Source organism: Sinocyclocheilus grahami, unplaced genomic scaffold (genome assembly GCF_001515645.1).
Source record: "Sinocyclocheilus grahami isolate Dianchi unplaced genomic scaffold, SAMN03320097.WGS_v1.1 scaffold7.1, whole genome shotgun sequence".
NCBI lineage: Eukaryota > Metazoa > Chordata > Actinopteri > Cypriniformes > Cyprinidae > Sinocyclocheilus > Sinocyclocheilus grahami.
Genome location: NW_015505186.1, coordinates 2,472,409 through 2,485,391, shown reverse-complemented (window position 1 = coordinate 2,485,391; position 12,983 = coordinate 2,472,409). Strand labels below are relative to the sequence as shown.

Here is a 12,983-nt window from a genome sequence, read left to right as displayed (position 1 = left end):
GCACACATATATGTATGCATATATATATATATAAATTATTAACATTATATTTTTAATTATTTGAATCTATTTTTTTTTTAAGATATTGAAAACTCTTTCAAGACTATGTGTGTTTGTGTTGTATTTTCTTTGTTCATTAAATATATATATATAAATACATAAATGGCTCTAATTACCTTTAGAAGATTATGTCCAACTCTGAAAGGCAAATCGGAGTCATTTTTGATACCAGGTGCCACAACCCCAGTTCCATATCCATGCCAGGCCACAACAAAAGGATTATCAATAGTAATCCAAAATTTCACATCCGATCCAAATGTTTTAAAACAAAAATCTGCATATTCTCTAAATAGTTCCACCATAACCGAATTGCTCCAGCCTCCAAATAAGGTCTGCAAACTGTCTGGCAGGTCCCAATGATATAAAGTCACAACGGGCTGCACTTTAATTTCCTTCAATCCTCGAATTAGACTTTTATAATACTCCACACCTTTTTCGTTGTAGCTTTCTTTGGTGCCATTGGAGAAGATGCGCGGCCAGGACAGAGAAAAGCGGTAGTGACTGACTCCAAGTTGCTGCAGGGCTCGGAGGTCTCCCGGGATGTTGTGATAACTGTCACTGCCCACATCGCCTCTGGATATCCGGGTTCCACCGCGAGTGAAAGTATCCCAGATAGACTTACCCTTCCCGTCTTTCTCCCAGGCTCCTTCAACTGAATAGGCAGCGGTGCCTACAGCCCACATGAACTTGTCAGGGAAAGTGTCATAGAGGAAGGCTTTGTCACCGGGATATGGAAGTTTGCTAAATCTATCCCATGTGTGCAGCCCTGCGCCTGGAGCAGCTGCTGTCCACTGTAGATGACTGAACAATATGAACGCCAAAACAATCCACGTCACTTTCATGGTGTCAGAGAACTGGACAGCTTTCCAAATGTTAAACAAGTGAGTTGTGTCTCTTACCTCACTCTGAGCTGTTTGCAACTGTGATATAACCCACCTGGCCCCATCTGGGCCCGTTTTTTGTCCTCTCAGGAAATCTATCAATTATTACCCAGGCACTTGACGGGTAAATAGGTATCCAAGCGCTGCACAATTCCAGCCTGCATAATAACACATTTCTTCCTGCTAATGTATGATAGGGCAAATATGATTTTACAGTATAACAACAACAACAACAACAACAAAAACAAACAATTGATGATTTGTCCAGTGGCAACTGACCCTGCGCCTGGAGCAGCTGCTGTCCACTGTAGATGACTGAACAATATGAACGCCAAAACAATCCACGTCACTTTCATGGTGTCAGAGAACTGGACAGCTTTCCAAATGTTAAACAAGTGAGTTGTGTCTCTTACCTCACTCTGAGCTGTTTGCAACTGTGGTATAACCCACCTGGCCCCATCTGGGCCCGTTTTTTGTCCTCTCAGGAAATCTATCAATTATTACCCAGGCACTTGACGGGTAAATAGGTATCCAAGCGCTGCACAATTCCAGCCTGCATAATAACACATTTCTTCCTGCTAATGTATGATAGGGCAAATATGATTTTACAGTATAACAACAACAACAACAACAACAAAAACAAACAATTGATGATTTGTCCAGTGGCAACTGAATATGTTTTAAGACTGAAACCTATGAATGAACCACAAATTAGGAAAGGAAAGGAGGTGACTTGTGGCCAAGTAATTTCACCCATCCAGGTGCACAAACACAGCAGTGAGTAGTGAAACACACACACCGAGAACACACACCCAGAGCAGTGGGCAGCCAATGCTGCGGTGCCCAGGGAGCATTTGGGGGTTCGGTACCTCAGTCGTGGTATGGAGGGTGGAGAGAGCACTGGACATTCACTCACCCCACCTACAATCCCTGCCAGATCTGAGACTCGAACCCACTTTGGGTTACAAGCCCAACACTCTAACAATTAGGCCACGACTATAATCCAAATTGGTTATCCAATGACTTTCAATTTATGAATGAAATACATCTACAGTACATTACATTAATGTTAACAGTCCAGGCTTGTAAAATGTATTGAAAATAAATATAAAAATTATTTTAAAAATGCTTCATAGTCATTTTGAATTGGTCAGTCCAATTTTGCTTAGCATACCTTTGCACAGTTTAAACTGCATGCTGCATAAGTGCTACAAACAGGTGTATTTTTAACAGATAGACCTTGATTAAGTAATAAAATACAATTTTACAGTATAAGTGAACTTGCTTAAATATGGAGGAGTGGCATATTTCTAAAACGTTTCAGGCATTCCTCTGTATGTGGAGGTGGTGGTATTCCAAAGGTTGTTAATTCATGAACTGAAGAATAACTAATTGCTTAAGTTGGTCCAATGGGGCTGTTCCTAAAATGTAAAAGTTGCTTTGACCAAGACAGTGTCTGCTAAACGACTATTATTACTAACAGTGCTTGAAGACATCCCATTGTACAATACAGATAATAATGGATTTCTCTTTCTCATACTTTCTTTTAATTATAAAATTAAAAGTACCTAGACAAAGCAAAACAGGAAATGACCTCCTCATCATAAAAAACACACTTTATCCTGGTAATGCAACCTAGACTGAACAGCTTGAACTACAGTATAGTAAACCTAGAATTTAAGGCCTTTAGTAAACCTTTAGTTTAATTCTCTCTGTTTGCCATTCATAAACTGCATAACAGAGGCAAAGAGGCTTTTAAAATCCACCTTTTATTACTCTCCACTTATTTGAATGCCAAGCAACATACCCGACGAATTATTACTGCTATTCAAATCTCCACTAAGTAAAAGAGTCTGTAAAAGAAGAGACTATTCAGTAATCTGGTTGTCAATTAACATTCAATTAATCAAGGTTTATATATTGTAGATTTAATATAATATAATTAATGAAATAAAGAAAATGTCAGATTTCACTATTTTAATCACCTTATCTTTTGTTATATATTTATTAAAAATAAAATGCTTATAAATACATATATTTTCATAGTATATTAATTTATATAATACACGTTTTAATGAACTATTTTATAAACATTTACATTAATAATTCACCTTGTCCTTTGGTGGGATAAATAATTTATTATTAAATATTCCATGATGTCTCTCAGTTATTATATTACATTACAGTGATCATCTCTAAATAATTTCACTGTAATATTGTTATTTTAAAAATGCAATCAGGATTGACTTGTCTCGATTGCAGTTTCAACTGTAACACCAAATTTATATAAAAATGCAGAGATCGATCTTTACCTGATGCTAACGCGTCACGCCAGCACGTGATTAATGCTAATTCGGTCTCGCCAATTAAGGCGTGTTCTCGGGAAGAAAATAAATACTCGGCAGTGCCTCCGCTCATGACCACGTCACAATGGAGGAGTTTCTCATTGCACCTTACAACTGTGGAGGCTATCCTGGCTATTTCCCCGTTTATCCCGGCAACGGTAAATTTAAGCATCAGAACTGGAACAAAAAGGGAAACAGTTTTTATGTTGCGCCAGACGCCCCCGATTATTTCGACTTTTATAAGCGCGCGCAGTTAAAAGCGATATTATCTCAGGTGAACCCGAACCTAACGCCGCGCCTCCGCAAGGCCAACACTAGAGAGTTCGGTGTGCAGGTCAACCCAAAGGTAGATACCACTGTTCAATGCTCACTCGGGCCCAAAACGCTGTTTTATCGCAGTGATAAATGGGACTCACCAAGGACGCCGTCCATCAGTCCTCTGAAAGACACCCTGCCCAGCACACCTGTCAACTCCGTGCGCTTCTCCCGCACCGTCGCCATCTACTCTCCTGTCTTCGACCGCAGGATTTTCTCCTTATCCACGACTGCCGGTGAAAGCAAGGACGATGGAGGGGATGAGAGCAAGGAGACGAACGACGACGAGAAGTGTAAACCGGATGAACCGACGCACAACGAAACACTGCAGGGGAAGTCGGTGATCCAGCGAAATAAACGGTCAAACTTTCAGGTTTGTTGTGAGTAAATTACCATGGCAACCGTAATTTCCCCCTTTATTACGTTGGTTATTGTACTTTTATATTATGGTGAATTTTAGGTTGGCGATTTAAGCCCCGTTCACACCAAAGACGTGATAACAAAGATATAGTTCTAAAAATCGTTCTCAATATTAAAGATTAGCATAGTTCATACCACAACTATAACGATACAGAGGAACGATATCGGTGTGATCACTTTCAAAACGATTTTTTCCAGCTGATGAACGGTAAAACGCCGACAGCCAATCAGAATCCATCCTGCTGTAACGAGCTCAAGAATTTAAAGCGGCAGACGCGCGTGCGCTTAGAATAAACAGACGATATCGTTCGTTGGTGTGGACGCTAATATCGTTATCTTTATAGTTATCGTTCTTGGTGTGAACGGGGCTTAAGCCTAGCTAGTGCGGGCTTTTCACATGATTTCGAATAAAAGCTGATCTCATAAATATGCAAGTGATTGTTGACGCTCAATGCTGATTGGGTGAATTCAACTAATGACGATTACTAGACTTGTCTATGAATTTTATTTCGAAAATGTCATTTCTTTTTAAGGGTTTTATTTTTTTTAACTGCATGTAAATGGAATTGCGGCAGAAACTGCATTTCTTATGTAAATAAAGCTAACATAATTCTAACAATTTATTCTGGTTTAGTTTCTGGAGCAGAAATACGGATTTTATCACTGCAGTAAGTGCAATATTCGATGGGAAAGTGCGTTTGTGTGGTGCATCTCGGGAACCTCCAAGGTAAAATGCTTTTGACTTTCAAACTTCTGATCTTAAGCCTCGAACCTAATCAAATGGCATTTCCACAGGTGTACTTCAAGCAGCACTGCAGGAAGTGCCAGGCAGGACTGAATCCATATAGGGTGGAGTCCATTCAGTGCCAGGTATGAGTAGTCCAAGTGCATTTGAAGCTGTTTGTAAAACTTGACCATGTTCTGTTTCACCAGGTTTGCTGCAAGACTCGCTGCTGCTGTGAAAGGAAGCAGAGGCATGTTGACATGCGCAGTCCTCACCGCCAGGATCTGTGCGGCCGCTGCAAGGGCAAAGGCCTTTCCTGTGACACCATCTACAGTTTCAAGTACATAGTCTAATTGTTCAGGTCTATAAACGTTTTAGAATTGCATTGGTAGCTCAAGTGACATCTTGGGTGGGATGTATTGTATTTTTGTATTCCAATAAATTTATAAACCAAGTATTGCAGCATAATACTAGTGTCGGTGTGACTATTTCTGCTTTGTAATGGGGTAGTTCACCCAAAAATGAAAATGGTCACTTATTTCCATTTTAAAAAAAGAGCATTTTGTAAAGTGGTTCTAGTTAAACAGTTTTGGTTCCAATTGACTTCCCTTGTGTTTTCTGACCAGTAAACTGGAACTGACACTGGATAAGTTTTTTTTTTTTTTCTTTTTTTCTTTCTCCCTTCAAAATGACGTGTTTTTAGCAAGAGAAGTGCATGTTTGGAGTGTATATATATAAAAAAAATTCTCCCTTTTAAAGTGTACTATCCTTTTTAAAGGAACAAAATGAACCTTGTAGTTAACTTATTCCGTTCCAAACCTATATTTTTCTTACGTAGACAAGTGATAATCTGACGAAGGTCACTTTATTTATTTTTTTCCCCCATGCAGTTAGTCAATCCGAAACAACACTTGTTGACAAACGCATATCTTGCCTGATCATATTTTGCCCAAGATCAAGTGTGCATGAATAAAACCTAACGCTTTTACATAAACAACAAATGTATTTTCTGTAACTTGCATACAGTGCAAAATCACTCCTTTTCTTGGAGTCTGCAGATGCCAGAATAGCTATAAAAAAAAAAAACTAACGAACTGGAGAGTCTCAACAGGAAGAAAGCACAATTTACTTCACAAAAGCTTAAAGTATTTACACAGTTTTGGAGGGACCAATGACAATTTTCCCAAAGAGGCTTTACAGTGTGCAATCTCTCTAGGCATGCACTAGTGACAAACCCTAATCTCCATGTATCATTTATGAGATAACATGGAGATAACGAAGAAGACCACTTTCGCTAATATTCTGTCGAATAATTAATAATAATTAATTTATCATTTATGCTGTGCATTGATTTTCACTTGCATGTATCAGAAAATTATTACGGAGACAGATGAGGTTAATGAAATAATTTGCAACTTTACTCGCAAACTACATTTCCTGTTCATCAATAAGGTAAGAACCAGAGCCATTATAAACCTAAATATACTTGATTGAATTAAATTTGTTGAAAAGTGTAGTGTAGTAGTAGTAATAGAATATGTTTGCGGTCGTAATGATGACAGTAGCGCACACAAAATAGGATCTGTTCCGTGCTCCGGCTCGGTTAGCGCTCACACTGCATGCGTACCGCGCCCGAGCCCGAGCCCAACCGAACCGGGCCAGGGCCGGCTAAACGAACCGCGCCCGTTCAAAACGCCTAGTGTGAGTACACGCTGAGTGTTTTCAATCAACAAAAGTCAACCAGCTAGTGACTCATTTTATTCATGGGTTTCATGTGACGTCACAGTAGTGCGGCCGCCATTTGTAGGACCGAATTGCAATTCCGTCAGTCTGCTGTGCTGTGCTCTGGGCTGTGATAACAGCAAATCACAATGGATTATTTACTGGATTATTGGACGTATGGGATTCTTTTGATTAAATATTTCTCGTAAGCATAGATGCGTGTTTCCATTTTAGTATTTTAGTTAGCAAGTTCATAATGAAACTTGCAAAAGGTTCAATCCGCGTGCGTGACTGCTGATTTGCCAGAAAACTTTCGTTATGCTCCACCTAAAGCTACTAAATCAACGAGATGTTTTTGATCTTTGATTTAAGTACAGTTATGTGAGTCTAGAATGTTTACGCTGCACTAAACTTTGACGAAAAACACTCAGACCCGCAAACAAACAGATGAAGAATGATGACGGTCCAGCGCACACAAGGAGAAAGGTTTGTAGTTATAGTTTCCACATTCTTATTTTTATGAATGTAACTGAATGCAATTACTTCAAAGATGTTAGAGTGAAGAGGACCTGTTTGTACTATTACTATTATAATTCTGTAGAAGAACGTTATTTTAAAATAATCTCATTTAACTAAATAAGATAGTTGCAGTGATTCTTACGATGGCAATGTAACGTTACTGCTGCAACCAAATGTATATGCATCAATATGTCTGAGATCATATGCAGTAGCTGTGCCCTGCTTTTACGGTTACTAAATGTAAGCAGACATGTTCAGGTGCTCACCACTGCCAAAACACATGTAACTGACTACAACAAAACACAGAATCACAGTTTTGTTGCTACTTTAGTTGCTGCTTCACTTAGCATGTAGAAACATACAGGAATAACTGAATATTTATCTTAAATGTGCCACAAGGAGACAAACTGACCAACAGGAAGCTATGGATCTATTGAATGTGTATTTTTCAAGCATTTTATTGTGGCATTCACTGCTATTTTTCTGCACAGTGATAACTACTGAAAAGTGTTTCTACTAATTTACTTAAAAGTATAGTTAACCCAGAATTCTGTCATCATTTACATTATTACATCAATTCCCACTCTTTTTTTTTCAAACCCCTGACTTTTGTTTTTCTGCAGAACTCAAAAGAAGATACTTTGAAGAACGGCCGATTCCGGCTTGAATGCCGCAGTGTCGGCAAGTTACGGTTGTCGCATCTGGTCCGGTTGATTCGGCCCAGAATCTTAAAGTGAGTACGCAAGCATCCAGGCCGGGTACTGCAGATGGATCCGGTCCGATGGACAAGTCTCTTAACAGGTGAAAATTTAACTGAAAATGGCCCGAGAGTACGGAGAGGGATTGTGTATGAGGTAGATGTAAATAGCCAGCAAATGTCAGTTTTCCCTAGACTAGTCAGTTCGCTTGACAGTAATTAAGGATCTAATCCTAAAGTGTCTATTTTTTTTAATACCATTGTTTTCCGTTGTTGTTTAAGTGTTACTTTGGTTTCTGATCACCAAGGAGAGGCTACGCAAGGTCCTAAAGATGGCGGCTGCAACAAAAAAGTCACGTGACTGAAACCCATGAATAGTCAGCCAAACTAATTTATTTTTTGCTCAATTAGTAAATTGTTCCTTATGTTTTTTTTTTAAAGATGCACTACATGTTTTCTTAGGTTTTTCTGGCTGATACAACATTGGTATTGGACAGCTTTCAGCACAGACGCAGAACAACAGAAAATGTCTATGGTTACTATTTTAACTGTAGAGATGTCCAAACTGTCACCAAATTCACAAAATTTGTTTAGACCTCTTTCAGGCTAATTTAAATAATTCTCACATTTCATAAAATATTAAAATCAATTATAATTATAATTAAATAAACCAAAAAAGAGATCAGGTAATGGGTGTACTGTGTACCTCTGGCACAGAGCTGATGGTGTTCACTTGTCCAATGAGTTTGCAGTAGGACTGATACAGCAGAAGGAGCTGGAAGTGAAGTTTGTACAGTCGCTGACACAACTCCAATTGCTGTGGATGATACAGATACATTAGTCATATGACATAATAAAGGAATCATGCATACTCACAGCCACAAATATTAAATACACAACTCTAACATCCATCAATGAGTATGTCTATATGCATTAAACAATAAAAAATTAATCTCAGTATTTAATTTTTACTTCTGTAGTTTTAAGACCATTTACATGATCTTAAAAGTGTGGTTATTCAGCATAAGATTGTGTAAGATCATGCAAGTAAACACGCTCGCTTGCAGGTAAACTGAACTGAATGCATGTAGTGAACTATAAAGCTGCAAACACAGATCACTCGCTCTAACAGATGAATAAGAGAACGGTTTTTAGTTTTAAACTTACAGCCAGAGTTTCCATTTGCTGTAGAGCATGTCATAAAACAGGAAAGAGTTGAGAAGGGAGAAACAGAAACATTAATACCCAGCATGCAATCCGTGAGACTGTGCCACTTATGCTCAGAAATCCCATTCACATAATTAGAGGATTAGTGCCAGTTGCATTCAATCCAAGAACCCAAGCCATATAAATCATGCAGAGGATGATAAAGAGGCGCACAGAGTGACAAGAAGAAGAGGAGCGAGGAAGTATTACATGAAATATTGCATTGATAAATACACTAGTTCAAATGGTTGGGGTCAGCAGGAAATGAATAATTATATTCAGCAAAGATGCATTAAATTGATCAAAAGTGACAATAAAAACAAGTTTGAAAGGATTTTTATTTTAAATAAATGCTTTCCATTTTTTTCTGAAAAAAGTATTGCCATTTCCTAAAAAACATTAATTGACAGTATATTGACATATATCAATATATAAAATAAAATATTAAGCAGCACAACTGTTTTCAACATTGATAATAATAAATATTTCTTGCGCAGCAAATCAGCATATTGGAGTGATTTCTGAAGAATAATTTGACACTGAGTACTGGAGAAATGGCTGCTGAAAATTTGGCTTTGCCATCACAGGAATAAACTGCATATTAAAATATATATTTAAAAAACTGTTAAATTGTAATAATATTTCACAATATTACTATTTTTACTGTTTTTGATCAAATAAATGCAGCCTTGGTGAGCATAAGACACTTCTTTCAAAAATATAAAAAAATCTTTTGAATTGTAGTGTATATGACCCACTAAATAACATAATATGTACAGATTTAACAGGATCTATTGTGTACATATTATGAATGTTCATTTGTGTAAACAGAGCTCATTTTAAGGGCATATACAGCTATTTTCACCTTCTCCTCAGAGTCTCCAGGCTGACAGGTGATCACACCATCATCAGGATACCTTGGAAATGTGGCCTTACAGTTCTGCAACCACTGTTGAAAGAGAAGAGCAGATGATACGAGCATGATACCTCTTTCAGTGCAAGATGATTGAATGTTTTGCCTGTTTTACTCTCCATCCTGCGAGTCTGATCACTTAAAGAAGTATTGGCACACCTCTAGTAAGTCGCATGATTGGAGGTCTTAATTCTGTAGCAGCTCTACATAGCAGCTTCCACTGCTTCTGTATGAGAAGCTTAGCAGGCTAGAATGACTTACTGAAACGACAGCTTCCTCCCGGGTGTTATATGTGTCCAGATACTCCTGCAGCTCAAGAACACTGAACTTCATCTTCTCTAGAAGCCCATAAGAAACAATCTACAAGAGGCCAGACAAAACCTAGCATAAAAATACTTTCTGACTGCTTATTCATAACTATTATTTAGGTTAGGTCCCTGAGTCATGGCTTTATGTATCAACTTTGAATATCCACTTACCGTTTCTGCGTCTACATACAGCGTGGGACAGTCTGAGCATAAGGCCAACATCTCAGATGACTGCACAAATTTTGACCCAATTCCCCTCAGGCCGTCTCCGAGGTAACTGGCAGCATCACTGGTCAGGGAGCAGAACTTATTCTGGATGTTCTGTAGACAAAAATAAATTTAAACAATGCTAAAACCTACTTTTGGACCTCTAAATAGCTAATATGAATAGAAATTTTAAAAAAGGACTGTGTACATATAAAGGGTGACTTTACCTGAAACATTGTGGAGAAGATGTGGAAGGTGTAGACAGCGCAAGACCCATCTGTATCACACAACAGCTGGTTAATGTGACTCCGCCAGGCTTCTTCGGCATCGTCACACACCGTGGGCTGAAATGCTGCCAGGATGGCAGAGAAAAAGGGAGAGGGTGGAGGAGGAAAGCCCAGCTCATCCAGATCATCTCGGTCCTCCCCAAAATGGTAGCTATTGAAACCGGAAGAAAGGGGTTACCTTTCAATAACCATGCCAGTTAACAGTCTAATGATATAAAACTGTACTGATGTGTTCACCTGGGCAGGGAGTTTGGGTTCTGGTTGATTCCAGCTCGGTTTTGTTCTGCAGGAAGGTCCAGATTAGTGCTAGAGCCACAGTCAAACCTCATTGGCAGCTCATTCACACCGAATGGCAGGTCATCCTCTTGGACATATGACTCCTCGTCTTCTGGTAAAACCTATGAAGATAAGATCACTGGTGAGCTTCTTTCCTCAATGTGTTTGTTCTTATTGTTGCAGACTCCATACTAGAGGTCAACTCAAAAGATGAGAAATTCTTTACAGTAAAAGAGTTAAGAGAGACAGTCAAGTGGTCCTCAGTGTTGTCAGAAGTGACACGATGACTTTGCCAACTGGCGATTGGCTCTTTTATTGAGAAGGTGGGACATATTCCACCATATCACCATTATATTTTCTCTTATTCATAAGTAATAGGAGTGCAATGTATTTGTATAGTCTTTATTCAATATATACTCATTATAGCACATTAATGTATATGTAAAAATAATGTATCGCTATTCAATATTGTGTGACCCTAACTGAATGTGAGCTGTCACATTTGCAAATTTAAAGTAGTCACAAACATGCCAGTAATAGTCATAAACTGCATGATGAAGTAGATCTAGGTTCTATGTTTGGTTTTATTTGCACCCTTGCAGAATAAGTTTTAATGAGCTTAATGTCATTTTAAACATACGGGCGGCATGATGTGGTCATCTGGTAGTGATGTTCCCAAGCAAGGTGTAGCAGCATTAAGAGAATTTGGGTCAGCTGATGTGGTATCGTAAGAAGTGGACAGAGAGTCTGTATGATTGGTGTCCTCTGAGGGGGAGAGGTTCATGGTCTGAAATCAGAAAATGCCCAGTTTTAGAAAACTACTATCAAGCTAAAACAGATAGAACAGGTGGGTAGGTAGTTTGGCAGATAGACAGACAGACAGACAGATAGATAGAACATACCAGTTGAGAATGGGAGAGGCTTTGGCTGGTGGAATTGGACTCTTCCTCAGAGGAGTCATCTGAGTCCTGTTGGGGGTCGTGTAGGCCAATGCAGGGGGTGATGTCAGAGTGCTGGCTCTCCTCCAGGAGCTCAGTCAGATCTGTGCTGTCCAGAGAGCGCCGGCGCACTCCCCAGTTAAAGTTATCCATACTCTCACCCTATTAAAACAAACACACACAACTTATTTAACAGCTGTATCCTCTAGCATGAGTTGGGGAGGGTCTACTCCCAAGGGAATAGACATAACATACTTTTAATTAATCATGCAAAAATTAACAACACATGCAAACATATAATAAATACAATAGACCAATATCTGAAAATGTTTCTGACTTTGCAAAAAAAAAGTAAATTCCTAAATTCCTTTGTAGTCTAGGGGAAGCATAGCAAAACACAACACAAAAAGAAAGCTGCTAGATCCTAGACCTGTAAAAAGTATTTAAAACAATCTGAAATTAATTCTAATAGTAATCTAGCTGAAGTAGTGAGGAATAATTTACTGTGAAATAAAAATGCTGCAATGAGATGCTGCTAACATGCAGTTCTACAGTATGTAATATGACATCCATATATTAAACATAAAAAAACTAATCTCTTAAGCCACAGCAGCCTGACAGATGAGATCCTACACGAATGACACAGGTATGGAAACATGATCTCAGCCATCCTCTGCAACATGCTAACACAGCTGTTCTTACCTGCAGCTCCTACGGCAGCACATAAGAGAAAGAGAAAGAGTGTTAGCCACACCGTGAGAAAGACCAGAGGAAAAGAAATGGGCACATTAGTCAGGCAGTCTCTGATCAGCTAAAGTGTTATCTCATTATCCAGAGAGAACATGAATGAAATAACTGAAAGAATAAGGAAAGAAAGAAACCTGGGTTTTTGTTAGTAGGGACATGAATTTTTAATTTAATTCAATGATTCTAGCTTCAGTTCTGATTCCACTTAACAATTTGATTAAAAAAATAGTGGAACAAAATTTATTTACATGACATCCAATTACATTAACCAAAATAATTTTTAAAGGAAAAGGAAGGAATCAGTTCTTAGTTTGCAAATGTATTTGTTAGAGACAGCCTACAGAGATAGTCAAGTATTTAGAAATCAACATTTTAACAGTTCTTCAGTAGTATATATAAGATAGTTCAAAAGAACAGC

At 38.5% G+C, this 12,983-nt stretch overlaps 3 protein-coding genes across 3 annotated transcripts in view; 1 reads left to right on the top strand and 2 right to left on the bottom strand.

Annotated features, from left to right (window-relative positions):
* LOC107589796 (klotho-like) overlaps positions 1-914 on the bottom strand; it is a 6,710-nt gene extending 5,796 nt beyond the window's left edge. Inside the window, exon 1 of the mRNA XM_016278328.1 lies at positions 177-914. Coding sequence (XP_016133814.1) covers positions 177-902 — 726 coding nt within the window. The 5' untranslated portion in view covers positions 903-914. The remainder of the gene's footprint in view (positions 1-176) is intronic.
* A 2,426-nt stretch (positions 915-3,340) lies between these two features.
* LOC107589787 (zygote arrest protein 1-like) lies at positions 3,341-5,213 on the top strand. Its single transcript, XM_016278319.1, has 4 exons — positions 3,341-3,974; positions 4,656-4,748; positions 4,817-4,891; positions 4,955-5,213. The coding sequence occupies exons 1-4, from the start codon at positions 3,372-3,374 to the stop codon at positions 5,096-5,098; spliced, it is 915 nt and encodes a 304-aa protein (XP_016133805.1). The 5' UTR covers positions 3,341-3,371; the 3' UTR covers positions 5,099-5,213.
* A 3,152-nt stretch (positions 5,214-8,365) lies between these two features.
* The window catches only part of LOC107589495 (protein furry homolog), a 45,568-nt gene continuing 40,950 nt past the window's right edge, over positions 8,366-12,983 (bottom strand). Inside the window, exons 52-61 of the mRNA XM_016277946.1 lie at positions 12,521-12,529; positions 11,783-11,980; positions 11,521-11,667; positions 10,842-11,002; positions 10,545-10,755; positions 10,282-10,431; positions 10,064-10,162; positions 9,755-9,838; positions 8,851-8,868; positions 8,366-8,500 (exon numbers count right to left, since the gene is read on the bottom strand). Coding sequence (XP_016133432.1) covers positions 8,366-8,500; positions 8,851-8,868; positions 9,755-9,838; positions 10,064-10,162; positions 10,282-10,431; positions 10,545-10,755; positions 10,842-11,002; positions 11,521-11,667; positions 11,783-11,980; positions 12,521-12,529 — 1,212 coding nt within the window. The remainder of the gene's footprint in view (positions 8,501-8,850; positions 8,869-9,754; positions 9,839-10,063; positions 10,163-10,281; positions 10,432-10,544; positions 10,756-10,841; positions 11,003-11,520; positions 11,668-11,782; positions 11,981-12,520; positions 12,530-12,983) is intronic.